The sequence below is a fragment of the Pleurodeles waltl genome, chromosome 3_1 (genome assembly GCF_031143425.1).
Source record: "Pleurodeles waltl isolate 20211129_DDA chromosome 3_1, aPleWal1.hap1.20221129, whole genome shotgun sequence".
NCBI lineage: Eukaryota > Metazoa > Chordata > Amphibia > Caudata > Salamandridae > Pleurodeles > Pleurodeles waltl.
The window spans coordinates 1,898,360,471-1,898,386,177 of record NC_090440.1 but is presented as its reverse complement, the minus strand read 5'-3'; the positions used below and the strand labels follow the sequence as shown (position 1 = coordinate 1,898,386,177).

The window sequence follows — 25,707 nt, the reverse complement described above, 5'->3', positions numbered from 1 at the left end:
TGCAAGGGCTCGAAAGGAGCACACATAAGGAAGGTAAGAACCAGATTAAGATCCCATTGGGGCATAACGAAAGGCACAGACGGGAACAGATGTACAAGCCCTTTCAAAAATCTCTGTACTATAGGTGATTTAAACAGAGAGGGTTGATCAGGCAACTGAAGAAAAGCCGATAAGGCTGCAAGATAGCCCTTGAGAGTCCCCAAGGAGGAACCCTGCTGGGCGAGAGACAAAATAAACAAAAGGATGTTAGACAGAGAAGAAGAAAGAGGATCAATAGACCTCTCTGAACAATAAGAAACAAAACGTTTCCAACGGCAGGCGTAGATCGTCTTAGTAGAGGGACGCCTGGCTGCCAGAATGACATCACAGACTTCGGGAGGGAGGTCATAAACCATCAACTGTCGCCCCTCAATCTCCACGCATGAAGGCGCAGAGTTGACAGGTTCGGGTGGAGAACCTTCCCCTGCTGCTGCGACAGAAGATCCTCCTGAAGAGGCAGCATGATTGGAGGACCGATGCTCATTTTGAGAAGCTCTGGATACCAAACTCTCCGTGCCCAATCCGGAGCCACAAGGATTACTTGGGCCCGGTCGTTCTTGATTTTCTTGAGAACTCTGGGCAGAAGTGGTATAGGCGGAAAAGCGTACAGGAGGCCTGAACTCCACTTGCGTCGAAAATCGTCGCCTAGCGATAGCCCCCTTGGAAACTCCAACGCGCAAAACTGCTGACATTGCGTGTTCTCTGCGGAGGCGAACAGATCTAACCAAGGCTCTCCCCACTGCTGAAAGAGTCCTTGCGCCACCTCCGGATGGAGACACCATTTGTGATCCTCTAAGTATTTTCTGTTGAGTTCGTCTGCTCTGGCGTTCAGAGAACCTGCCAGGTGTTGAACCACCAGGGTCATGCCCTGCTGTTCCAGCCATGTCCAGAGGCGTAAAGCCTCTTGACAAAGGGTCCACGACCCCACACCGCCCTGCTTGTTGCAGTACCACATTGCGGTAGTGTTGTCCGTGAACACCTGCACCACCTTCCCTTTCACAACAGGAAGAAATGCTTTTAATGCTAGCCGGATCGCCCAAAGCTCCAACAAGTTGATGTGGAGCCCGGATTCCGTCGGAGACCAGTGACCTCTGATCTCCACCTCCCCCAGATGGCCGCCCCATCCCAGAAGTGATGCATCTGTCACTACCGTTAGATCTGGTTGGGGAAGGGAGAGGGGTCTGCCCTTGACCCACTCGCAGTTCACTAACCACCACTGCAGATCTTCCGCAGTCCTCTCTGAGATCTGAACCACGTCGGTAAGATTTCCCTGATGCTGTGCCCATTGGAACTTCAGGTCCCACTGCAGAGCCCTCATGCGCCATCTGGCATGCTTGACCAACAGGATGCAGGAAGCCATGAGTTCCAGCAGCCTCAGAGTCTGTCTCACCGAGATCCAGGATAGAGGCCGAAACATCGGAATCATAACCTGAATATCCTGAACCCGCTGAAAGAGAGCTTCTGAGAGGGAGTCAGGTGTGACTTTGGCACATTTATAGTGAACTCCAGCAAATGCAAGAGGTCTGCCGTCGTCTGGAGGTGGGTGACGAGAGCCTGGGGCGTAGAAGCCTTCAACAGCCAATCGTCCAGGTAGGGGAAGACTGAAATCCCTGACCTGCGCAAATGAGCCGCCACCACCGCCATCACCTTGTGAACACCCGAGGGGCACTGGTGAGACCGAAAGGAAGCACGGTAAACTGAAAGTGCTTGTGGGCCACCTTGAACCGCAGGTAACGCCTGTGGCTTGGCAGGACAGGAATATGCAAATACGCATCCTGCAAATCCAACGCTACCATCCAGTCTCCTTGGTCTAGGGCAGACAAAACCTGAGCAAGAGTGAGCATCTTGAATTTCTCCTTCTTGAGGAAGAGATTGACGTCCCTCAAATCCAAAATAGGGCGAAGGCCTGTTTTCTTTTTGAGAATCAGAAAGTAGCGGGAATAACAACCACTGTCTATTTCTGATATCGGGACTCTTTCTATGGCTCCCTTGGCCAAAAGAGCCAAAACTTCCTCGCGGAACAAAGCTAAATGGTCCTCCATCAGCCATTCCTTTGTCAGAGGGAAAGACTGGAAGGGAAGGGAGTAGCCCTTCCGTATGATCTGCAGGACCCACTTGTCAGTGGTGATGGAAAGCCAGTGAGGGAGATGAAAATAAATCCTCCCTCCAACTGGACGGACGTGATCCCGCAGAACCACACTAGGAGGGCTTGGGCGCAGTGGAGGGGGGCTGTGTGGCGGTCGACCTCTGGCCAGACCCTCTGGGTTTGATGGTACCACGAGCACGTCCTCTTCCGGGATGCTGTGAAGCCTGAGGACGGTGGCTAAATTGTGTCTGGCGTGGCACCACGCCCCTCCCGAAGCCTCGGAAGGGGCGAAAGACAGACTGCTGTTGTGCCGGCATTGAAAGGCCCAAGGATCTGGCCGTGGCTCGAGAATCCTTGAACCTCTCAAGCGCGGAGTCTGCCTTTTCGCCAAAAAGGCAAGAGCCATCAAAGGGCATGTCCATCAAGCTGGACTGGACATCCCCTGAAAAACCAGTAGACCGTAGCTAGGCATGGCGACGAAGGGCCACTGACGATGAAATCGCTCTGCCCAGCGAGTCGGTCGTATCAAAGCACACCAGATTGTAAACTTGGCTGCATCTCTCCCATCCTTTACAGCCTGGGTGAGAGTGTCCCGTACGCCCTCTGGGACCTGGGGCAGCACTTGCGCCACCGTATCCCATAAGTATGGGAATAACGGCCCAATAGGCAAGAGGTGTTTACAGACCTCAATGCCAGGCTGGAGGAAGAAAACATCTTCTTCCCAGGCTGATCCAGCCTCTTGGATTCCCTAGCCGGGGAGCGAAAGGGAAGGCACCACGTGAAGTAGAGGCTTGGACAACCAAGCTCTCAGGAGTGGGGTGTTGTGTCAGGAAACTAGGGTCGCTGGGAGCGGGTCTATGGCGGCGGCCGACCGTCCTATTCACAGGAGCCCCTGTGCTGGGTTTGGACCACGTACCCAGAAGGACATCTGTAAGAGCCTCATTGAAGGGCAACAACGGTTCCGATGTTGACACCCCCGGCTGAAGCACTTCTGTCAGGATATTTGTCCTGGCTGGCACCGTAGGCAAATCTAGGTCCAAGACCTCAGCTGCCCTACGCACCACCATAGCGAAAGAAGCCCCCTCCTCCGTAGCCACATTAGGAGGAGAGAGCATACCAGTATCTGGAGATGTGTCCAGTCCAATGGCCTCCCCTAGATCCACATACCAGTCCTGCTGCAATCCTGATTCTAAAGGGTCCTCAGACCCCTCCCATTCCTCTCCTGCGGAATAAGGATGGGGCTGCCACCGGTGGGCGCCGATGGCGGAATCGTCGATGTCAGACCCGGCGCGAAGGAGGTCGACTGTGAGAAACCGGCGCCGGTCCAGATCTGTTATCGGATCCTGAGGTCCCCAACAACGCCGAGGCCAAAGCCGCCGGCGTCGAATCAGAAGGGGCCCCTGCTGACCCCGCGGGGCCCGAAGACCCACCCGAGGTACAGCCCGCTCAAAGACGAGACGCATGGCCTCGTAAAATTCTTTAATTTGAGCGGGGGTCGATCCGGTCCCCGGAAAGGGGGGAAGACGCAGAGTCGACCCTGGCGACGGCTCCGCAGAACCGCGCTCGGAACGTCGACGTTCCCTAGACGCCTCGTCGGTCGATGGGCGTGGCGAAGACGAAGTCCGCTTGGACTTCTTCTTCTTGTGCCTCTTACCTTCCGATGACCTCGAATGCGAGGAAGAGGACTTGGGGCTCCGGGAGCGGTGCCGCGACCGCCTCCTACTGCGAGACCGTGACCTCCGCGGAGTCGCGCCGACCGAAGACGAATGTCGGGCCGCAAGAAGCTTAAGGGATCTCTCCCTCAAGGCCTTCGGCGCCACGGCCCGACAATCGGAGCACGAGGTGGAATCGTGGTCCTTGTCCAAGCACCAAAGACAAACTTGGTGCGGATCCATCACCGACATGGTGCGATGACACGCACCACACGGCTTGAATCCTGTCTTTCTCGAAGACATGACTCCAAACAGTCAAAAAAGCATCGACAAACCGTCTAAGCAGGGTAGCTCTATCTAAAACTGCGCTTAACCAGCGCGGAAGGAAAAGAACTGACGTACGCGCGCCGAGACGGCGTCTATATAGACAACTGTGACGTCATAGACGACTCCAACGACGCACGCGGATCCGAGCGACGATGTCCGACGGCACGCGCGCAGGGTACTGCTCACAAAAAACTCCGGATTCGAAGCTGACGCCAGGGAATTCTAAGGTAAGGAAGCTGCAGCTAGAAGTCTCTATCAGATTTAGTGTGATTGTCCAAGAATTTTTAAAGTCAATGGCGCCATTGCTATTTGCAATATCAGGGGGAGCGCGCAAAGCAAAAGGGTCCGGGGGAACAGAACCCAGGGGGGGGACAGGGCCCCTATTGACACTCGGGGTGAAAGGGTCCCAAGCGGCTAGAGCAGAACTGCCACGCGAGCGATGCCCATCACCTGACCGGGGGAGGAGGATTCAACATAAGAGCACCAGGGCTGGCAAGCATGATACCACTAGCGGTAAAAGAACAAATATGGTGTAGGGAGTTTATTGACATATTCTCGCTCCTAGAGATTCAGGTCGAGGGTTTAGATTTGACCACAGTTAACAAGAAGAAGAGAGGAGGGAGCGAAACAGGGTGAGGAAAGAGAAGAAGTTTGATAACTGGTTGAATGCTTTTAGAATCATGGTATGTATCATAGTGGAAAAATTTCCACATTGTGCGAACGATTTATGGCTCTACGAGTCAAAAATACACAAGGCGCAGAGGCAATTCATTGGGGATGCCTGGCTTGATCATGACAAAGGTTTCAGGCTAAAAATACAAGCTCACCCAGACATGGAATGGGATGAGGAGGACGTGGCAGGTTACATGCACAAAATGATGATAGCAAGAGATGCCAGGAGCTGAGCAGGCAAAGGCGAGCAGCCCTTTTGCGGGAGCTACCAGAAAGGAAGGCATGAGAAGACGAAGCCCTTCTACAAACGGTAACAGTACACACAGTGGAAGGGGCCACAGGCTGGGAAGGGAGCAACAGCGGTATGCTTCAAGTATGATAAAGACGAGTGCACCTGGGGGGCAACGTGCAAATTCAGACATGTGTGCTCCACATTAAGTGGGGGGGGGGCGGGTGAGACATCCCACAACGGAATGCAAAAGGGGAAGAGGAAGTAGCCACAAGAGGGATAAAGAGAAAAAGAAATAGACAAACCAGCACGGTAGCCTAGCTGCGGAGAGAAGTATAGTTGGCTAGATCCCCCATAAACACAGGCAGATTGGGGCAGTTGGCCAACGAATACGACAACAAAAAGGACGCAAGCTTAATATGCGAAGGTTTTGAACAAGGTTTTAGAATCCTATCTAGGGGAAGAACACAAAGTAGAGCCAAGGAACCTACGCTCAGCAGGCGAGCACCCCACAATAGTAAGAGAAAAAATTGACAAGGAGAAGGAGCTGGGGAGGGTGGAAGGCCCACTGCAAGGCCCAACCCCCCCGGCCTGATCATTTCACCTTTGGGAGTTGTCCCCAAAAAAGAGCAAGGTAAATTTAGGCTTATTAACCACCTGTCCTACCCAGAGGGAATATATCAGTGAACAATGGCATTGACACGGATGACTGCGCTGTGGGGTACGCGTCAGTGGAGGATGCAGTAGATATAATGCGTGCAAAAGGGGGTGGCACGTTGATGGCAAAAAGCAGATATAGAATCAGCCTTCAGGCTACTCCCTATGCATCCTGAGAGCTACCACCTACTAGGCTTCAAGTTTTAGGGAAAAACATACTTCGACAAGGCCCTGCCCATGGGGTGCTCCATTTCATGCGCATATTTCGAAAAATTCAGCACATTCATAGAATAAGCGCTGCACAAGCAACACCCAAGGGGTGGGAAGCTACACTACTTAGACGATTTTCTATTTGTAGGACAGCCTAGCGGATCAGAATGTCAGGATTTACTAGAGGCATTCCAATCCTTAACAGCGGAACTAGGGAATCCGCTGCAGAGGACAAAACCACGGGCCCAACCACCAAGTTAGTTTTCCTAGGCATAGAGCTGGATTCCGAAGCAGGCACATCCAGCATGCCCCAAGACAAAGTGCAGGACCTGGTAAAGGACATCAGGAGGGGCAAGCAGAAGGCCACACTAGGAGAGCTACAAGAGTTGATCGGGAAATTGAATTTTGCAGCAAGAGTCATCCCAGCAGGAAAGGTTTTTCCTAGGCGGATTTCACTTTTGACTAGGGGGCTAGAGAAAAAAACACCACCATGTCAGGTTGACCACAGGGGTGAAACAGGATTTGAGGACCTGGCTGACCTTCTTAGTGGACTTCAATAGCACTCTAATATGGAGAGAAGGCTGGGTGTCCGCAAAGCAGATCTAATTGTACACCGACGCGGCAAGCAGCCTAGGATTTGGGGCCATATTGAAGGATAGATGGTGCGCCAAGAAGTGGCCCCAGTCTTGGGCAGCACTGGGTCTCACAAGTAACATCACGCTCCTGGAAAAATTACCCATTGTAGTGGCACTAACAATCTGACAAGAACAGCTAAAAGATATGAAGCTCACACTATGGTTGGATAACCAGGCGGTTGTACAAGCGATCAATAGAGGGGTATCACAGTGCGCATTAGTATCAAAGTTATTGAGATACATGCTAAGAATGCAACTAACAAGCAACCTAGACATTAGGGCGAGGCACGTGCAAGGCGTCATTAAAACTAAAGCAGATGCACTCTCTCGATTCCAGATGACGAGATTCAGGAGCCTAGCTCCGGGAGCAGAACGAGAGATGACACCATTTCCCCTCAGCCTGTTGGGGCTGGTGGAGGGGACTTGTTAACACTAATAGAACACGCCCTAGACGCTATGCTGCATGCGCGAGAACAGTGCAAGAGGTCCTTTGAGAACCACGACGAGACGCAAAAAGCAGTGGAGAAATTCATACAATGGGCTTTCTCGCAGAAAAAATCCAAGTCTTGGGCGCAGGCACATTTAACCATAGTGGCGCATTTTAGCAAGTTGATAACAGGTAGAGATCCCTCCAACTCCCATTACATAAGGGCAGCAATGAAAGGGTGGCGCAAGCTAGAAGGGCCCACTAGGAATCGGCGGCGCCTGATTGATTTCAACACACTGAAACAGCTAATGGGGGTGCTAAATAACCTATGCCAGAGCAATTCGAAAGCATGCCCTTTAAAGCGTTTTCACCCTGGCAATCTTCGGACGTTTAGGATAAGCGAGCTAGTGGCCCCCTCCAAAGCAGGGTACACAAAGGCATGCATACAAAGACAGGACGTACAGATAGGCCAAAAGAGCATGCAAATATTACTAAGGAGATCCAAAACCGATCAGCTTGGAAAAGGGCCAAAAGTGGAGCACAGATGCCTGGACGACCGTAACGTATGCCCAGTGTGCAGAAGTTCTTAGAACTGAGACCGGAGAGGCACGGGGCGCTCCTCAAACACGAGAATGGTGAATGCTTGAGCACATTCCAATTCCAGGCAGTGCTCAAAAGGGCACTGACCATGGCAGGGCTCACGGCAAGCGAATTTGGCACACACTCGTTCCGGATAGGGGCAGCGACATCAGCAGCACAACACGGCATGTTGGCGACAGGCATAAAAGCAAATGGAAGGTGGAGTTCAAACGCCTATAAAGGCTACATCAGAAGGCAACATACAAACAAGCAGGAAGAGAAGCCCTCCCTTTGCACCCCCTCCCCAAATGGAGCACAAAAAAGGCTGGGGGCATAGCAGCAAGAACCTCACTGTCCCCTTCCTCATACAGGTGTGGAACACAGAACGGCATGGGTAATCCGACACTCCTTTGTACACAGAGCCCAAGTTTGGTGGGAGTCGAGAGGTCCCACAAGGGAGCAATGCCCACAGCAGACAAACATAGAATGGTTTGGTTTCCCGGGCATGAAATGGGAACACCTCCACAGGGCCTGACATGGTAATAATACACCTGGAGGGCAACGACCTAGCCCAACTTGGTAGGAGAGGCTTACTTGAAAGCATTAGGGGAAACCTCACGGCGGCTTCAAGGCGCCTGGGCAACACCATGTTGATATGGTCATAGATCATTCCCAGACAAAAGTGGAGGGGGGCAATTTCAGCAGGGGCATTAGACAAGTCAAGGAAGAAACTAAACGTGTCAGTGAAAACGTTTTGCGTCCAAAAGGGCTGGGAAAGCATCAGACATGGGCTAATCAAATTGCAGAGACCAGAATACTTTGGAGAAGACAGGGTACACCTGTCCCCACCCAGAGACAGAGGTGTTTTGGAATAACTTATGGGCCACCTTGCGGCTAGCAGGCTGCAAATAAGATGGATCGAAACGGGGGAGCCGCCTATTGAGCAGTAACCCAAAGGCGGCGTGACTGAAAAGGAGAGATAAAGAACAACGAAGGCCACACCCAACACAGTGGGGTAACAGGGCTACTTACCTTGGGATGCCTCATTCGCAGCCTGGGTCCGCCGAAGAGCTGGACACAAGGACTAAACAAGGTAGCGAGTTAAGCCTAAAAGGAAGGGGGTTTGGGCGAAGGCCCGCACCAGAAGGGAGCTTGAGGGGCCGGAGCGGAAATCCTTCCGAGGCCCTCGAGTAAAAGTGCGCCGGAATGGGGTGCGCAAACAAGGGGGGAAGAGGTGGGTGGGGGGGGAGAGCTGGAAGTGGTCTCCCCTCTTCTCAAATCACTCCCTGCCACCCCACCCCCTGCCCTTCCGAGCCCCTGGCACAGGGCGGAAGTGGAAAGGGGGCAGTAAAACTGGTTGGCCAATGGGGGCCGAAGTATTATTTGAATTTCCCCCCACCATGCCCCAAGGGCATAGGTGGGGGCTTAAAAGGAGGCTGCCTGGCACGGAACCCCTCTTCGTTATCAGGGTGGCCGGGCAGCGACGCAAGGAGGACACCCACACCTAACACTAAGCACCCAGATCGTCGCAGGCTGGGACGAAGGGTGAAGCATAAAAGGAGAGATAAAGAACAATGAAGGCCACACCCAACACAGCAGGGTGGCAGGGCTACTTACCTTGGGATGCCTCACGGCAGGGTAAGGCAGTCGGGGGAGGTACACGAAAACACAGCACTCACAGCCCAGGTCAGCCGGAGAGCTGGACACAAGGACTTAACAAGGTAGCCAGTTAAGCCTAAAAGGAAATGAGTACATAAAAAAGGAATAACGGCAACACCAAGGGGCAAGATACACAAATGACTAAACGCGAGAGTGACTTGTGGCAAATTGATTGATGGGCATGTGACAGAAAGATATCGACAATTTATGGGGTTGTTAATATGCAAAGTGATTTATGACCCAAATGATCAATTTAAGCATAAACCCATGGGCCTTCAGCCTCATGGACGATAACGTGATTTATGACAACCTCAGGACCTCTACTGCATGTACAGGTGATATGACACAATGATGTATGGGCCTCATAAAAGCAGGGCAAACATGCTGTACATCAACGCTAATAAACTGCAGCCAACATTTCCCAAACCAAGGCACCAACTTATGTACTATTTATAAGTATTTGCGGGAATGGCCCGTCTGTTTTTTTTTTTTGTCTTTGAGCCCTTAGACCCCACTTCAGACAGTAGGCCCCAAAACCCAGCCCCGTGGCTGAGCAGCGTCAAAACCCGTAATCACCTCTCACTGACCCTGGTGCGCCCCGACATACAGTGTCCGCAGTGTCAGCATCTAGTGATACTGTCCCTACCAGGATCAGCTGTTCTATCAAGGGCATCCCTTCACACTGCCTGGAATCAAAAGGAGGAGGGCCTATTCTCTTGGGTGGGAGTCTGTTGTTTTTTAAATTTGTATTTTTTTTTGGCGGGGCGGCGGAGGGCAATGTGACTCGCATGTCTGTCAATCAATAAGCTCTCTAAGTGGGCCTTCACTCAGGTCGCCTGTGCCAAACAGCATGCAAACTAGCTTTTCGGGAGTCGGCTCTCCCCTACTGCAACAGCCTCTGTAGCCAGGCTATTACTGTGATCCAGTCACTAGGCCATTACTGTTCTCTGGGGGACAGTTCTCACAGTACTTCTGTAAATGAGTGCTCCAGACAGAAGTTTCACTATTGGCAGAGAGGGTAAGCACTCCAATCAAAGCTCGGCTGTGCTTCTCTGGCCCTGCCTAGGCTTTTTACCCCAGGAGTTTATTTCTGCTTTTCCAGGCAGCGTGGGCCAGCCCTTGGACATGGTATCCCTTAGCAGGTATTCAGTAGTCTTTAGGTAGGCCACGTTCTCACGCTCGATAATGCCAGAACTTTGCAGAAAGACAGGATACTTTAAAGGTGTTGACAGCCGATAACAGCATGAGTACAGGAAAAGATGAGATGGAAAGGCTGAACTGATTTTAATGGCTTGAGACAATTTGTTATTTACTACAAACCAGCAGAACCTGACACTGTATTGGGATTCAAGGAATACAAAATACTATATAAAAGAAATATGAAATAGGTCTAATGATTTTAGGATATGGTATCACATACTGTGGTCTACATAAAATATAGGGTATGTGGTAGAAGCACACTGAATCAAATGGAGAAAGTGAGAGGAGAAAGTGTCTACATTTTTTTTTGTTCGTAACACTATCCAGGAAAATAATTAAAAAAAATAAAACCTTAACTTAAAGAGAACTTGTTATAGCTTTTAAGAAAACAAGCATATGGCTTCAATTCCATACTAAATATAAATATTCACATTTCTAGCTAATGACAGCAATCAAATGCTAGTTTATTTGAAAAGTTGCCAGGCAGGGTCTTATGTGAAGCAACAATATTCATATTTTTGCCGTAGTATAGGGGTGGACACAATTTTATTTTAATATTCATACGATGCAACAAAACCCACTCATTTTCAATGGCTTACATTCTGGTTTAGATAATGATTAATTGTCTTTCTTTTAAGCAATATGATCACCAAATGAAAACGAAAATGATCATTTCATATATATAAATCAGCTAAGGCCAAATACTTCAGGTCAAAGATCTGAGAATACTCTGCTCATCGGCCCCCAAAATGATGTATTTCCAGAATTCTTTGCATACTTACTGCTGAAGTCACTGGCATTGGACAGTCGCAGATCAAGTAGGTGGGATGGTAGAAAGCCTGATGAAGCAGGTACTCCAGGGTCTTCCAATAATGGGCTGGCATCAAGACTGTCAAACATTTTCTGATATTCGTTGTCTCCACACGGTGCTGGATTTGGAGTTAGGACATTCAGAAAAGAGAACTCTTTCTCAAAGTCGTTTCCCTCAAGGGTCTCCAATAGCAGGTCCTTTTGGGCTGTGGAGCAAAAGGATACATCAGAAAAGAGCACTTAGGCGCAAAACAACAAACACCCCAGGATGTACCAGATCAAGCTTATTGTGTAACCAGGGATACGATACCCTAGCTTAAAAACATGGTGTCAATCACACTATTTTGTAAAGCTGGGAAGGCCCTTCCTTCAATCTTTTACCTCCTATTGCCAGTCCTGCAGCGCCACAGCCACCCCAGGTTTGTCAGCAAACGTTGCAGGACAAGATGGGATTAGCCTTGTAAATTTAAGGAATGCCTACAAACCTGTACATTTGTGGGCACTCTTAAGTTCCTATTTGAACACTTTCCACCATGGAAATGGTCACAAATCTATCCAAGACGAGGACTGGAGAAACTCTCTATTTCTGGCATGGGGAAGGGAAAGGTTTCACCTCCAGATATGGTGGGATGCAGAATTGCTTTCTCCACAAGGAAAAATGTTTCCCTGTGGAGTAAAAAAAATTTCATTTGCACAGCACGCTTAATTGACCTTGTGCTTAAGTCTAGACTAAGCCAGAGCCGGGGCACATGTCGCATAAGCATTCTCAGTACTCCACCTGGAAACATGTGTTTGATGCAGCTTTCCTGGCATAGTACCTGAACTGATTGTGAAAGAGAAAAAGTGGCAAATCTGTAAAAAGAGTACTTTTAAAGATATTAATTTACTATTTTATTTGTGAATTGCCCGTTAAAAAAATAAATAAAAAAACAAAATCAATGAACAGTGCAAGTGCTCTACACGTCGAACCTAAAAATGAGCACAATATTTGTTCTTGTTCACATATACATAAAAGGGTGGTGCTTTGAGACAGGACATCATTCAGAGCAACAATTAATGCTTTATGAGTAAGCAAAGGCAAAAAATACTATGCTACAACATTGATACAAATAAATATGTGCAGAATATGCTGTCCAGATGACTAATCACAATAGTAATCTTTAGCACAAGAGTATAAATATTACCAAACCACGCAAACTAGCAACACTGCAGTGATCAGCTGCAACTGTCCGCTTTCTTCATGGTGTGTGAATTGAACAAACCATTTTTCGCTTATAAAACACATGTAGTCAAGTAGTGGGATTTGTTTACTGAAAGGTGGTATTATGCAACATTCAGGAAAAAAAAATATTAATGGTGGATGACAGACCTTCAAGGTTGCTCATGTCTCACACTCTCACTGTAGACTATGTTATTCCAAACTGTCTCTGTAATACCTAGGAGTCACTATCTTGTATATGGTATGAAAGGAGATACTTGGCAGATGAGATTTATTGCTCTTAGCCAAGGTATTTTGTCAGCATTCCTGCATGTATAATTAGTCTGTGTGGAAATATTTTTCTGAGTTATAGCCTGTGTGACTGATGTGAGGGTTTCTGTGTTCTGGGCACGAGTTTTCTGGGATAGCCTTTGCTAGGTAATTTGTGATGTCATCCTCAAACTGTTGGATGTTTGAAGTATGAGAGAAAAGCGCTGAGAGATAGTGTCAGCGGAGAGAGAATGTGTTGAGGGTATGCTAGCCAACTGGTTTTAGCCTGATGACTGGAAGGAGATGCGGACAGTTTATCACAAGATAGGATAGAGTTTTATTTAAGTAAAGGTACACAGGGCCTAGATTCTAGTCCAGACCCAGATTACCAACCATTACATAAATATGGTGCTGTAAAGTGTGAGGCAGACACCCTATTGTAAGATGGAGGCTTTCAGGATCCTTGATTTAGGCAACATTATTCCACTTACCACTATAGTTGCTGACGACCATGCCAACAGGTAGGACACGATGAATGGGCAAATGAATGCTGTTAAAAGGTTAGCTATCTTAGTTAATGTGATTTCCCAAAAGCCTTATAATAGTCATTGGACTGCTCTTATGGAACACAGCTACAAATGTGTCTGGGATTCCTCTAAACAGAATAGATATTCTTAGAAATTCTCAGACAAAATATCTTTAAACTTTCGAAAAGGTCAAATATATACTAGAATGGAGCAGAGGGCAAGAAACACTCGAACGTAAGCATGATCAATACCAATATTCTGAACGAGTTAAACCATGAGCATGATCCTCTAAATGAGTCTCGAGATTAAAACATGGTATGATTCACAATGTTGTTTATAAACTAATATTACTGGAGAAAGCATGATATTTAATATGTTGCAGGGAAACTTAAGATAAAGAAAAAGACAAGACTCCTTTCGGGCAAGGCAAACACAGCTTTTTACTGTTGTGGCAGGGAGAGTAGCTATCTTCATATAAGTGAATAGCTGGTCTCAATTTGCTGCTTCACCGACAGCCACTTATATAGTACCATGAACAATGCTTATTACAAAAGGTCAAATAATAACCTACTTAGCAGTGACATGTTTGTTGCAAAACGTCACATCACCCAGTGTCCATAAACCTTTTAACCTATTTCTTACACATTCTTCATGGCAGTTCTAACAATGCTTAACAAACTAACTATTCACGACTCCTGAATGCATGTGTATTTGCATGCATGTTTTATTGCTCTGCTCCCAAGAGCTCTTATCAGATTTTGTGTACCCTTACCTAATTCAAACACCTGCTTCTATTCTTCAGTTATGTTTTTCATTTACTGGACCAACAGAATACATGCCTGTGTTCAAAGATTATAAATTCCTTTAAGCTTACAAACACAGGGTTTCCTTTAACTAAGACCTTGCTGGTCATGCATTCTGTTTTCAAGTGAACTTTTCATCTTTCTGGTATCAGCACAGATTTTAGGCCTTCACTGCATATAATTTTATATTGTTTTCTACCCATGTCTGATATAGCGTAATTTCTTCACATTTCATTTCCTCTCCAACATTACCCTCTCTAACTGATATTTCAACTACTGGGTCTAAACCTTGGTCTGCACTTGGCACTAGGGGGGTCATTCTGACCATGGCGGTCACCGACCGCCAGGGCCAACGACAGCGGAAGCACCGCCAACAGGGTGGCGGTGCTTCCTGGGCCATTCTGACCGCAGCGGTAAAGCCGGGGTCAGAAAAGGGGAACCGGCGGTTTCCCGCCGGTTTTCCCCTGGCCCAGGGAATCCTCTATGGCGGCGCTGCTTGCAGCGCCGCCATGGGGATTCCGACCCCCTTCCCGCCATCCCGTTCCTGGCGGTTTTTACCGCCAGGAACAGGATGGCGGGAACGGGTGTCGTGGGGCCCCTGCACTGCCCATGCCGTTGGCATGGGCAGTGCAGGGGCCCCCTAACAGGGCCCCATAATTATTTTCAGTGTCTGCTTTGCAGACACTGGAAATCGCAACGGGTGCCACTGCACCCGTCGCACCCCAGCAACTCCGCCGGCTCCATTCGGAGCCGGCTTCATCGTTGCTGGGTCTTTCCCGCTGGGCCGGCGGGTGGCCTTTTGGCGGTCGCCCGCCGGCGCAGCGGGAAAGCCAGAATGGCCGCCGCGGTCTTTTGACCGAGGTGCGGTCATTCGGCGGTTACCGCCGCCCGCCGCGGTTGGAATGACCGCCTAGGTGATATATAATGCCCTGGGCCTCTCTTACTCGTGTTGGTGTCCTCACTGGAAACATCCCTCTCACCCTAGTACTGATCCTTCTACAACATGCTAAAATGAATTGAATACTGTTGCACCTGGCCCTTTTTGAAGGGTCATCCCCAGTCTTTTTGCCTCCTTCCTCCTAATTTTTATGACCAGCTTTTGTTGGCTTTAGGACTCTGGGCACTTTGCCACTGCAAAAACAGTGCTAAAGTGCATATGCTCTCTGTGTAAATTGTACTGTTGATTGGTTTATCCGTAATTGGCATATCTGATTTACTAATAATTCCCCAGTATAGTCCACCATGTGTGCCCAGGGCATGTAAATCAAATGCTACAAGTGGGCCTGCAGCACTAATTGTGCCACCCACATGAGTAGCCCTGTAAACATGTCTCGGACCTGCCACTGCAGTGTGTGTGTGTGTGTGTGTGCAGATTTACCTGCCACTTCGACGTGGCAAGCGCACCCACTTGCCAGGCCCAAACCTTCCCTTTTACTACATGTAAGTCACCCCTAAGATAGGCCCAAGACAGCCCCATGGGCAGGGTGCAATGTACTTAAAATGTAAGACATGTACTGGTGTGTTTTACATGTCCTGATAGTGAAATACTTTAAAATTTGTTTTTCACTATTGCAAGGACTCTCTCTCTTAGAGGTTTACATGGGGTTGTGCCGTGTAATATCTTTTAAGTGTAATTTCCCATTGGGAGCAGATAGAGATGTGGAGTTTGGGGTCTCTGAACTCACAATTTAAAAATACATATTTTGGTGTAGTTGGTTTTTGAATTGTAAATTTGAAAATGACACTTTTAGAAAGTGCCATTTTGCTGCTTAACCATTCTGTGCCTCTGCCTGGTTTTGGAACACGTGTCTGGGTCAGGATAAAAGTTGGGTTGTTTGTGAATTCACTCCAGAGAGTCACACAAAGGGAGCTGAGGTGTGCCCTACATATCCTGATAGGTCTTCCTGTGCTAGAGTTGAGGGGGGAGCTGACACTTGCACCTGAACAGGGCTGTGTCTGTCCTCACACAAAGCAGTCTCCAACCCCCTGGAGTGGGACCAGGGCAGGAAAGACAGGGTCTTGTGCACTACAAGGACTTTCATTTGAAGTTTACCTACTTCAAAGGCAGAAATTAGTATAAGTATTGGGCCTTTGAGACCACAACTTCAGAACACTTCTGGACTGAGGACATTCTGCCAGAAAGAGCTAGATGCCGTAGGAGGGTCTGCCACTCTGCCTGTTGCTTTGCTGTGCTGGCCTACTGCTTGCTGCTTCTGTCCTGGGAGGACTGGACTTTGCTTTCTACATCCTGCCTTAAGAGGTTCTCCAATGCCTTGAACTGAGCTTGCCTCCCGTTAGAAGTCTCAGGGATATCAAAGACTTCATCTGCCAGCACCTGGGCTCTCTTATGAGAGTACTGACTCACCACGTGGTGCCAAATCCAGATTCTGGGCCCTTGGGAGTGAGTTCTGGTGCAACCAAGAAGAAATCAAGTGCATTGACTCAAGAGTGACTTCGGAACTGGTGTCGCTGTCAAACTCCACTGCCTAACAGGAGCCGTGGTCCCCGCTGAGTGCAATGACCGTGACCGATGCTGCAGGCCCGACATCGCTGCATCGCCTCTGAAGTCCTATCACACCATGAGTCCTAAGTGCAGTATCCCCAACATCCAACTCAGCCACAGCACCTGTGGCCCCGTGGTGTGATTGTGACACAGTGAAGTTGACGCCTCGAGTCTTGACCTGCTGGAATAATTGACCCCGCAGGATCGTAAGGAACCAACGCCTCTCCACCGACACTGCATCACCTCCACTGCAACCATAAGGAACAAACACCTCACCTCCCCTGCCTAGCAAAAAGGAACCAACGCCTCACCTCCACAGTAGCAATAAGGAATTGATGCTGCACCAGCTCCACTGATGCCTCACCTCCCCGACTCCGTGCCACAACCTTGTTTCATCGTTTTCCAAAGGTACTGTACCTGGGGTCCATGCGACTCCGTGACCGGCCTGCACTCCGTCGCGAGTGGCGTCGGACTGTTGGGAACAACTGCGTCAGGATGCCGTAATAGCCCTAGTGGGAGCTATTGTGTTTCTAAGTGCTTTACTGAGATTTAATCTTTAAAAATTCATATATTTGCTTGTGTATGTTGGATTTTTGTTGTTTTGGTCTTGTTTTATTCAGATAAATATTAGCTATTTTTCTAAACTGATGTGGTGTACTTTTGTAGTGTGTTCACTGTGTTACTGTGTTTACAAACACTTTACACATTACCTCTAAGATAAACCTGACTGTTCAAGCCAAGGGGTTATCTTAGCTATGTGACTCCCTTACCCTGACTAGAGTGAGGGTCACTACTTGGACAGGGCGCAAACCATTGCCAACTAGAGACCTTATTTCTAACAGGTGTGATTCAGCCATATCAGTTGTATGGTATCCAGGTATTCTGTGAGCTCGGCCCTGCTGAGTACTGGGATGACTGTGTATAATTGAGCATAAAAGGTGGACATTACTTTTAGTATTTCCAGTGTGGTAGTCACAAGGTTCGAGTCAGAGTCTTGGAGTTGAGCAAAATAGAAGGTGGCCCTTGCAGGGCAGAGTAGTCCAGCAAGCTTTTTGCCTGGCCGGTCCCCTTCGCTGCGTCGGGCCTGTGATTCATGGTGTAGAAAGCAATTTTCCCTGAAGTGCCTCCTCTTGGAATTCCAACAGTTTATCTTGGATGCTGGCCATGATAGCAGTGTACTTAGGTTGGAAGTACTGGGCCTCTAGGGTGCGAATTTCTTGTTCAAGTCTGGTCAGAGATCCACAGATCATCTTTAGGACCCTGGATTGTTTTGCAATGCAGGAGCCCCTCTTTACTACCTTAATAGCTTCCAAGACTGCAGAGGGCGATTTTATCAAGTCTTTGTTGTGGGTAAAGTAATCAATAATTTCAGTGCGTAGTTCCTCTCGGAATACAACATCCTGCAGCGCCGTCGGTGGTTAGTGCCATGTGAAGGTGCGGAGGATCACCTGAGGTACTTCACCAGTAGTACGGGAATGTGGTCAGAAAGAGTGCATGGGAGGTGAGGTAGCCAGTTCGTCCAGGTCAGGATATCCTTGGATAACAACAAGAAATCTATCCTGACCAGGGATCGTGAAAGGCAGACAGGCAGGAACCCTCGCAAACACAGGAATGAAAGTGGCACCAGACATCCTGGAGGAAACTGTCACATACTAATGTATTGAGCATCAGTGCTGAGGGTGGGTGTAGCCTCCTGGAGGAGCGGGATCTGTCCCAATTGTCATCCAACACCACATTGAAATCCCCTCCCCATAAGAGAGCGCGTGGATCAAGAATGACATTTTAGTCCAGACCTCAGCAAAAAAACCTCAGGGTCAATGGTATTAGGGCCGTATATCGCTACCGTATATAGATGACGTAGCGACCATCAAGGTCAATGTAAGAGCAGGACTGTAGGAAAGTGCCCTCTTTTTGGCATGGTTGCCCCCACTTTTTGCCTGATGTCAGTGTGTTTTGACTGTGCATACTGGGATCCTACTAACCAGGACTCCAGTAACTGTGCTCTCTCCCACTGGATTTGGTTTCCCTAACTTTTTACACCCCACCATTGGCATACTGGTGCCCCCATATAAGTCCCTAGTATATGGCACCTAGGTACCCATGGAATTGGGGAATCAGGGGTTCCCCATAGGCTGCAGCATATTACGCTACCCACGGGAGCTCCTGCAAAGTGTGTCGGCAGGCCTGCCATTGCAGCCTGCACGAAAGGGTGCATTCACCCTTTTCACCACAGGTCACTGCAAGTCACCCCTATGGCATGCCCTCCTAGCCCAGAAGGCAGGAAGCAAGTACCTGTGTGTGAGGGCACCCCTGCATCAGCAGAGGTGCCCCCACGAACTCCAGCTCCATTTTCCTGGACTTCATGAGAGTGGGGAAGCCATTTTACCCGTGTACTGCACATGGGTGACTACCTACAGTACAAAGGATTTCCTTTGAGAAAGGGAGGCAACACCCTCTCCCTTTGGAAACAGGTGACACATGGTTTGGTAGGGGTAGCCTTCCCAAGCCATTGGTATGCTTTGAAGGGCACATTTGGTGCTCTCTTAGCATGAACCAGTCTGCACCGGTTCAGGGACCTCCAGACCCTGCTCTGGCGCGAAACTGGACAATGGAAAGGGGAGTTACCACTCCCCTGTCCATCACTACCCCAGGGGTGGGGCACAGAGCTCCTCCAGGTGCCCCCTGAGATTCTACCATCTTAAAACTAAGGTGAGAAGAGGCCTCTGGGAGCATCTGAGTGGGCAGGTCAGGCAGGTGATGTCACAGCCCCCTTCTGATAGTGGTCACCTTGCCAGGTGACCAATCCCCCTCCCAGGGCCAGTTAGGGTCTCCCTCTTGGATGGGTCCTCAGATTCGACGTGCAAGATTCCAGCAGGACTTTTCTGCAATGTTTACTTCGACTTCTGGCCACTGGAACCGCAGCTGGACTTCATAGGAACCTACAATCTGCAGCTCCAGCGACGAATTCGCTCTGCAAGATTGTTTTTCCAGCTCCTTCCAGCAATGCCTGTGCATTGTCAGGGGGCGGCTAGTCTTCAGTCTGCACCAAGAAGCAAGAAGGAATCGCCCTTGGAGTGAAGGAGTCACTCCCCTGAATCTGCAGGCACCAGCTGCAACTACGACCGGTTGCGTGGGTCCTCTCTCCTGCAACTCTGCATGGATTCTGCATCACAGGTGGTGGTCCTGAGTGGTCCCCTCTACCAGCTGTCCAATTTTGGAGGTGGGGAGTCTTTGCCTCTCCTTGCAGGACAGTACCCCTGTGCACAGGAACTTTTGCAGCTACCAAGGCTTGTTGGCTCTTCTCCAGTGGGATCTTCAGGCTCTGTGTAGCCCCGGCCTGCAGCACTTTTCCCTGCAATGCGTGGTCTCCTGCTGCACCAGCGACGTGGGACTCCTGTCTAGGTGTACTGAGTGGGCCTAACTGTGACTCCTGTACCTGCTGCCTGTGGGGGGGCTGCATCCACGACTTCTTGCTCTCCTGACTGCTGGGGGATGCCTGGGACTCCCCTCCATGGGTTGAGTCCCCTCGGACCTTGCTGGTCCTTGGCAGCTCTGCAAATCTCCTTGTGCAACATTTGCCTTTGAAGGCTTGTTCTTGGTTTTTCCATACCACGGACGGACTTCAACTCTTCCTCCGGCGTGGGACATCAACTGCATCACTTCTGGAACTCTTCATCTGCTTCTGTGCTGCATAGCAGAATCCTGGTCTTCACCGTCGACCTGGTGCTGCATCTCCAGAAGGGTGGGTAGTGGCTCCTACTCCAACTAGACACTCCAACTAGAACTGGATATGGTCCCCTTCATTTGCAGGTCCTCTTCTGTCTGGATCCATCTTCTGTTTCGTGCAGTCTTGTTTGGGTCTTGCACAGTCAAAAGTTTCTCTGTGGGTTTGGGCAAAAACATGTACTTACCGGTTCTCTCCTGAGTGCGGGGGGGCACTCTGGTACTTACCTTTTGGGGTTCCTAGTCCCTCCAGCTCCCCTCTACAGATTCCACTTACCTCATTTGCATTCCATTTTTTATTATATGGTATGGGCTCCCCCTAGGGTCACTCTTATCTATTTTTATTGCATTGTTTTCTATTGCTTTCTATGGTCATTCCTGACAACTAAGGTATATATAATAGTGTGTTTACTCAGCTGCTAATAAGAGTATTGCCTATATAGTATTTTAGTATTTGTGTCACTAAAATAAAGTACCTTTATTGTTGTAAAACTGTGTGGTTCTTTCATGTGTGTAAGTGCTATGTGACTATAAGTGGTATTACATGAGCTTTGCATGTCTCCTAGATAAGCCTTGGCTGCTCATCCACAGCTACCTCTAGAGAGCCTGGCTTCCTAGATACTGAATACACCTCACTAATAGAGGATACCTAGTATAGGGTGATAACACCATAGGTGCTCACCACACACCACACCAGCTTCCTACAGGGCTAGTTGCCAAGGGATTCCTCTACCTAACAGGATTGAGATGCCCTGGGTATAGTCAGAGTAAATGGAAAAGCAGGTGTCTCCACACCATCTCGGGCGTAGGCCAGGTGCTGAAGCAGAGGACATGTGGACTTCTTGGAGGAAGCATATGTTTATTTCATGTCTATTGAAGTATGAGTGTAACAGTCACGCCTTGCTATGGTCGTTTATACCCCGGATGTTCCATGAGATGCAGTTTGTGGTTGCCATAGTATTAGAGGGTCAGGGCGGCGTGGTAGATGGGTACGTGCTATGTGGCCTACAGTGAGCAGTGGTGGTCAGTGGGAAGTGTTTCTTGTGGCTAGGACACAATCTTGAACCCCCATGTAGAACAATCGGGAGACATCCCTGGGGACAGGGATGCACCTGGCAACCCTGCCATAAATAGCCAGGATGGCCCAACGAGGATGGTGAGGGAACAACCCATATAAAGGAGTATAACATTATAGATCACAGAAAATGTTATGTAGTAAAACAAAATGTGCATGTGGCAAGAGCCCCCAGCGGCCAGGAGTTTAGAGATGTGAGCAGAGGGCACACCAGCACTGACGAGGGCACTTAAGCGGGACAGTAGGTGGTCGCCTTGCCTGTTAATCGTTGTCTCTCATGAGGTTTGCCTCCATGTCATTGGATGAGCCTGTATTGCAGAGATTATGAAGGCGGGATCTCACCTCCAGGTCCTCATTCTTGGCCTTGATCAGGTCTACTACTTTGTCCATGCGGAGTAGGTGTTCTTTGGAGTCTGCCTGGAGATCTTTGTCATTGGAAATGCGTTTTTCTATTTGTTCAAGCCTGGTTTTGTGGTTGTCGACGCATTCTTTAACCTGATCTAGGTGATTAGTGAGTAGGTCCAGTTTGGCGTCAACATCTTTGAGGCTTGTCTTGACATCCAGTAGTAGTTCTTTCAGATCAATCTTGTGCGGGTCTTATTCCTCTGACTGTGTCATCGCAGGCGTTGAGTCCAGATCCTGCTCAGCCTGTCGAGTGAGGTCTTTACTGTTGAAGGAAAGTTTTGTTTGTTTAGCCTTGTGTTTGCCCATGTTACAGCCTTACGTCACAGTCAGTGCGGACAGAAGTTGGGTGAACCCCTAGAGCTGAGTGCGATGAACCAAGGTCTGGGGTGGTAGGGCCAACCGAAAGGACAGCTCCTCTTCAGAAGGTGGTGTCAGTAGCTGAAACTGGGACCAACTCCACTAGGCACTGGAGCCCCACCACACCCTGGATAGCAGATATGCTGGGGGCAGAAGCAGAATCTGGGAGCGGGGTCCGCAGCTGGGGGTGCGAGAGGTATTGTATCAATAGGTAGATACAGATTGCTGGTGAAGCGGCATAGTAACGTTGACGGCGTTGTACTCCTTCAAGCAGGTATCTAACCAAAGGGCTAGAATGCTCAGATCTAGGTGTGTTCCTAAGGGAGAACAGTGTCAATTGTAAGCGATACAACCACTTCTTATTGAACGTGGCACATAGTTTGCTGATCTTATTCTTCAGCAGGCCATTAACAATGCCACTGCTCTGGGGATGATAAACAGATGATAATTTATGTTTTACCCCAGGCATTGTTGTGAGATGTGTGAAGATTGCATTAACAAAGTATGTGCCACTGTCAGATCTTATCCCTTGGAATTCCCCAGCAGGGAATCATTTCACATTTCAGAAAAGTAGCAGCTGACTTAGCATCGCAATGGATGCACAGGCCTGCTTCAATTCATCGAGAAAAAAGGACAAACTATAACTATGAGATACTCGTTGCGGCTTTCTAACATGTCTACAAAGTCAAGATGGAGAACTTTAAAAGGACCTTGTGGTCGTGGAATGGTCGAATTTATCACCTTCAATGTGTGATTTAGAGAGAATTGTTGACAAACTGTACAATTATGAAGTTAAATGGTAAGCATATCATGTCCATTGGGAACAAACCAATCTTGTTGTATTTGCATGGACAAATTATCTTTTCAGATGTGAGCTGGTAAACACAATTGATCAAGAGCTACCATAAGTAAAGCCTGAGGCATCACTGGTTTACCTGTAAAACAAATCAAAGTTCCATCAGGCTCAAAATGAATAGTCATATATAATTTGGCCATACAATCTCTCCCCAATAAATTAGCTGGGGCAGCTGGAGAGAGCAGTACACAGCCATCAATGTACCTCCATCCTATTTCCATCTCAACTGGTTTAGTAAATGGAACCCTCATTTCTGTCACAGAGAATCCTTGTGTGTCCACTGATCTATTCGAAATTGGAAGGTTTCCCTCTCTAATACAAGATCAGGTTGCTCCTGTATCTATGAGGAATGCATACCGTTTGTCTTTGATAGCTACCGTCACAGTGGGTTCCTCATCTGTCCAGTGCGTCACTTGACAATACCCTACACATGGAACTACTCTGTGGGCACCTTCATTGTGTGTGTCATCCCACATAACCTGTCTGGAAAGGATTTCCTCCTCTCACAATCACACCTCCCTGTCCACTTTGGAGTTGCCAATGGGGGTGCTTGGTAACTTTGCTGTGGAGGCATTAGTTGCAACTGAGACATTGCTGGTTGCTGCACATTTTGTGGTGGTGTCCGAGATACATATATTATTTGTGGATTTGACTGTGGCTGCACTACTGTACTTCCTGGCTGATCGCAAACACCTGTCCTTCATCCCCTTTTGTTCATCCCATCCCTTAGTTCTGCAATCTCTAATCAAATGCCCATATCTGTGACAATAATGACATTTTTGATCCATCCTTTGGGGCCTATCCTGCCTCATCCTATTCCTCCTCGTCTTCCTCTGCTACTTCCTTGTGCTCTTACATTATCCTGCTGTTGCGGGTATTGTTGTTGGGTGGTCCCTGGGACCTATCCAAAAAACACTGCAGTCATCTGAGTGATGGCTGCTACTACAGCTCTTTCCACTGCTCCTCTCTTTGCCAATATTTACTGTGATAACTTGGTTGCTGCTTTCTTTGTCACCTCCTGCTTGGTTCTCGTTCTCCTGCTTCTTTTTACAAGAATGGATTATATATGCCTATATGTCTGTCCAGGGCTTGGCTTCCAATGCCACTATATGTTCAAGGTTGTCTTGTATGTCACTGGATAAACCCTTTTTCACTACATTGTAAAACAACATAGCATTTCCCTCTATTACTCCCCAAACATGACCTACTTCTCGAGTCCACGTTTCTTTCATCCTGCTGAAAAACTGAGCAGGAACATCATCTAGCTGAATTGATTGAGTTATGAGGGACCCAATGTCTGGACTGTCAAGATACATTTTCTTCAACCTATCCCAAACTACTGTCCGAAATAATTTGAATGGGGAACCATCATACCTAGTCTCAGTTAGGGTAACATTTGTCATTCCAGCTTTTTGAAAAACAATATCTGTCGCATCTCCTATAAGAGAGCTAAATAAACTGTTTATATCACCTACTTCCTGGGTGATACCTGCTGTTTGCTTTTCAAAGGACCTAATCCATTTCCCTGCTCCCACTGTAAGTGGTGGTAATGTTTTAAGATTCTCTTTGTCTATTTGTGGCCAAGAAATATGAGGTGTCCCAGGTCCCTTACGTATCAGGGGCATCTGATATATGGGAGTGACGGAATATTGGAGGTTGTGCTATCTGGCCAATTTTTGCACACATGCAAACATTTCCACATGTAGGGATAATCTCAGTCTGCATCCCCCTCACCATAAAGAATACAATCCTCAGCATTTGCCATGTCACGTGGATCAAAAGACCCTTCTCATGGCCATGGACTCATCTGTGGGGCTAAACCTTCAGTCCATCCTGCTAAATTATCCACATAAAGTACAACACTGTAGCAACTATTTTCACATTCAGCAACTATCTTACTGCACAAAACTGACTGAACACTTATTTGCTGCATTGGTTCATCATGAAGTGTCAACCCTCCCATAGCTTTACAAGATCTTATCCTGGGGTCTGGCTGGCCATGCGTTCCCTGAAACCGCAACCACTCAAGCTCAGTCGTTCAGGGTTTCCTGGCTCTCGAGAACATGTCCTGCTCTCTTTCTCTAGTGTCAGTGTGATTAGGGAATCCCATTGTTCCCTCTGTATGGTCAAGAGCAATAAGGGGCCTTTCTTGAGTTCCAAGTATCTACATGCCTATGTATTGACTCTACTCTATTTGCCATCCTCCCAAAATGCCCCTGAATATGCCCTGAAAGATTATCATAATATCATAATATTCTTCTCTCCTTGTTCTCTCACACCCCTCCTGTCCTCACTTTGTGATAACCATTCCTGAAAGCTTTTTGGGGAAACTATTACATTCCCCTTCTTCTTCTGCCAGGGTGGTAAATTATCTTCAGTCCTCCTAAAATCTCATCTCTTTCTTGGGATACTGGCCATCGCGCCATACTAACAGCACTGTCTACATAGTAATTCCATCTAGCATCAATTGCATATCTTCATTGAGGGGTAAACATCCATTCCCTACCATTCCTGTTAAAACCCTCTTCTGTAATAAATGTGATGTTGCTGATGAAGCATACTGTCACTGTCTCCTGGACCCTGCTCTTCACGTCTATCCTCCTGGGGAGAAGCTGGATCTAAATGCAATATAAACTGTGCTTCTAATTGTCCTGAGAGTTATCCAACCCTACTTGTAGTCTGGAAGTACTCGTGTGTCTTGGCTTTAATATCTGTGGAGCAACATTATTGTGAAAGGGTGTCAACTTCAGGAGTCTTTGGTGTCTGCTTATCTCATCAAAAATAGACAATGATCTATGCAGAGGGGGT

At 48.3% G+C, this 25,707-nt stretch overlaps 1 protein-coding gene across 2 annotated transcripts in view; it reads right to left on the bottom strand.

Moving 5' to 3' along the window:
• Positions 1 to 25,707, bottom strand: part of ICA1L (islet cell autoantigen 1 like) — a 370,063-nt gene that overhangs the window by 74,764 nt on the left and 269,592 nt on the right. For both annotated transcript variants that reach the window (XM_069226037.1, XM_069226039.1), the window contains exon 11: positions 11,155 to 11,388. In XM_069226037.1, the coding sequence (XP_069082138.1) occupies positions 11,155 to 11,388 (234 nt within the window). The remainder of the gene's footprint in view (positions 1 to 11,154; positions 11,389 to 25,707) is intronic.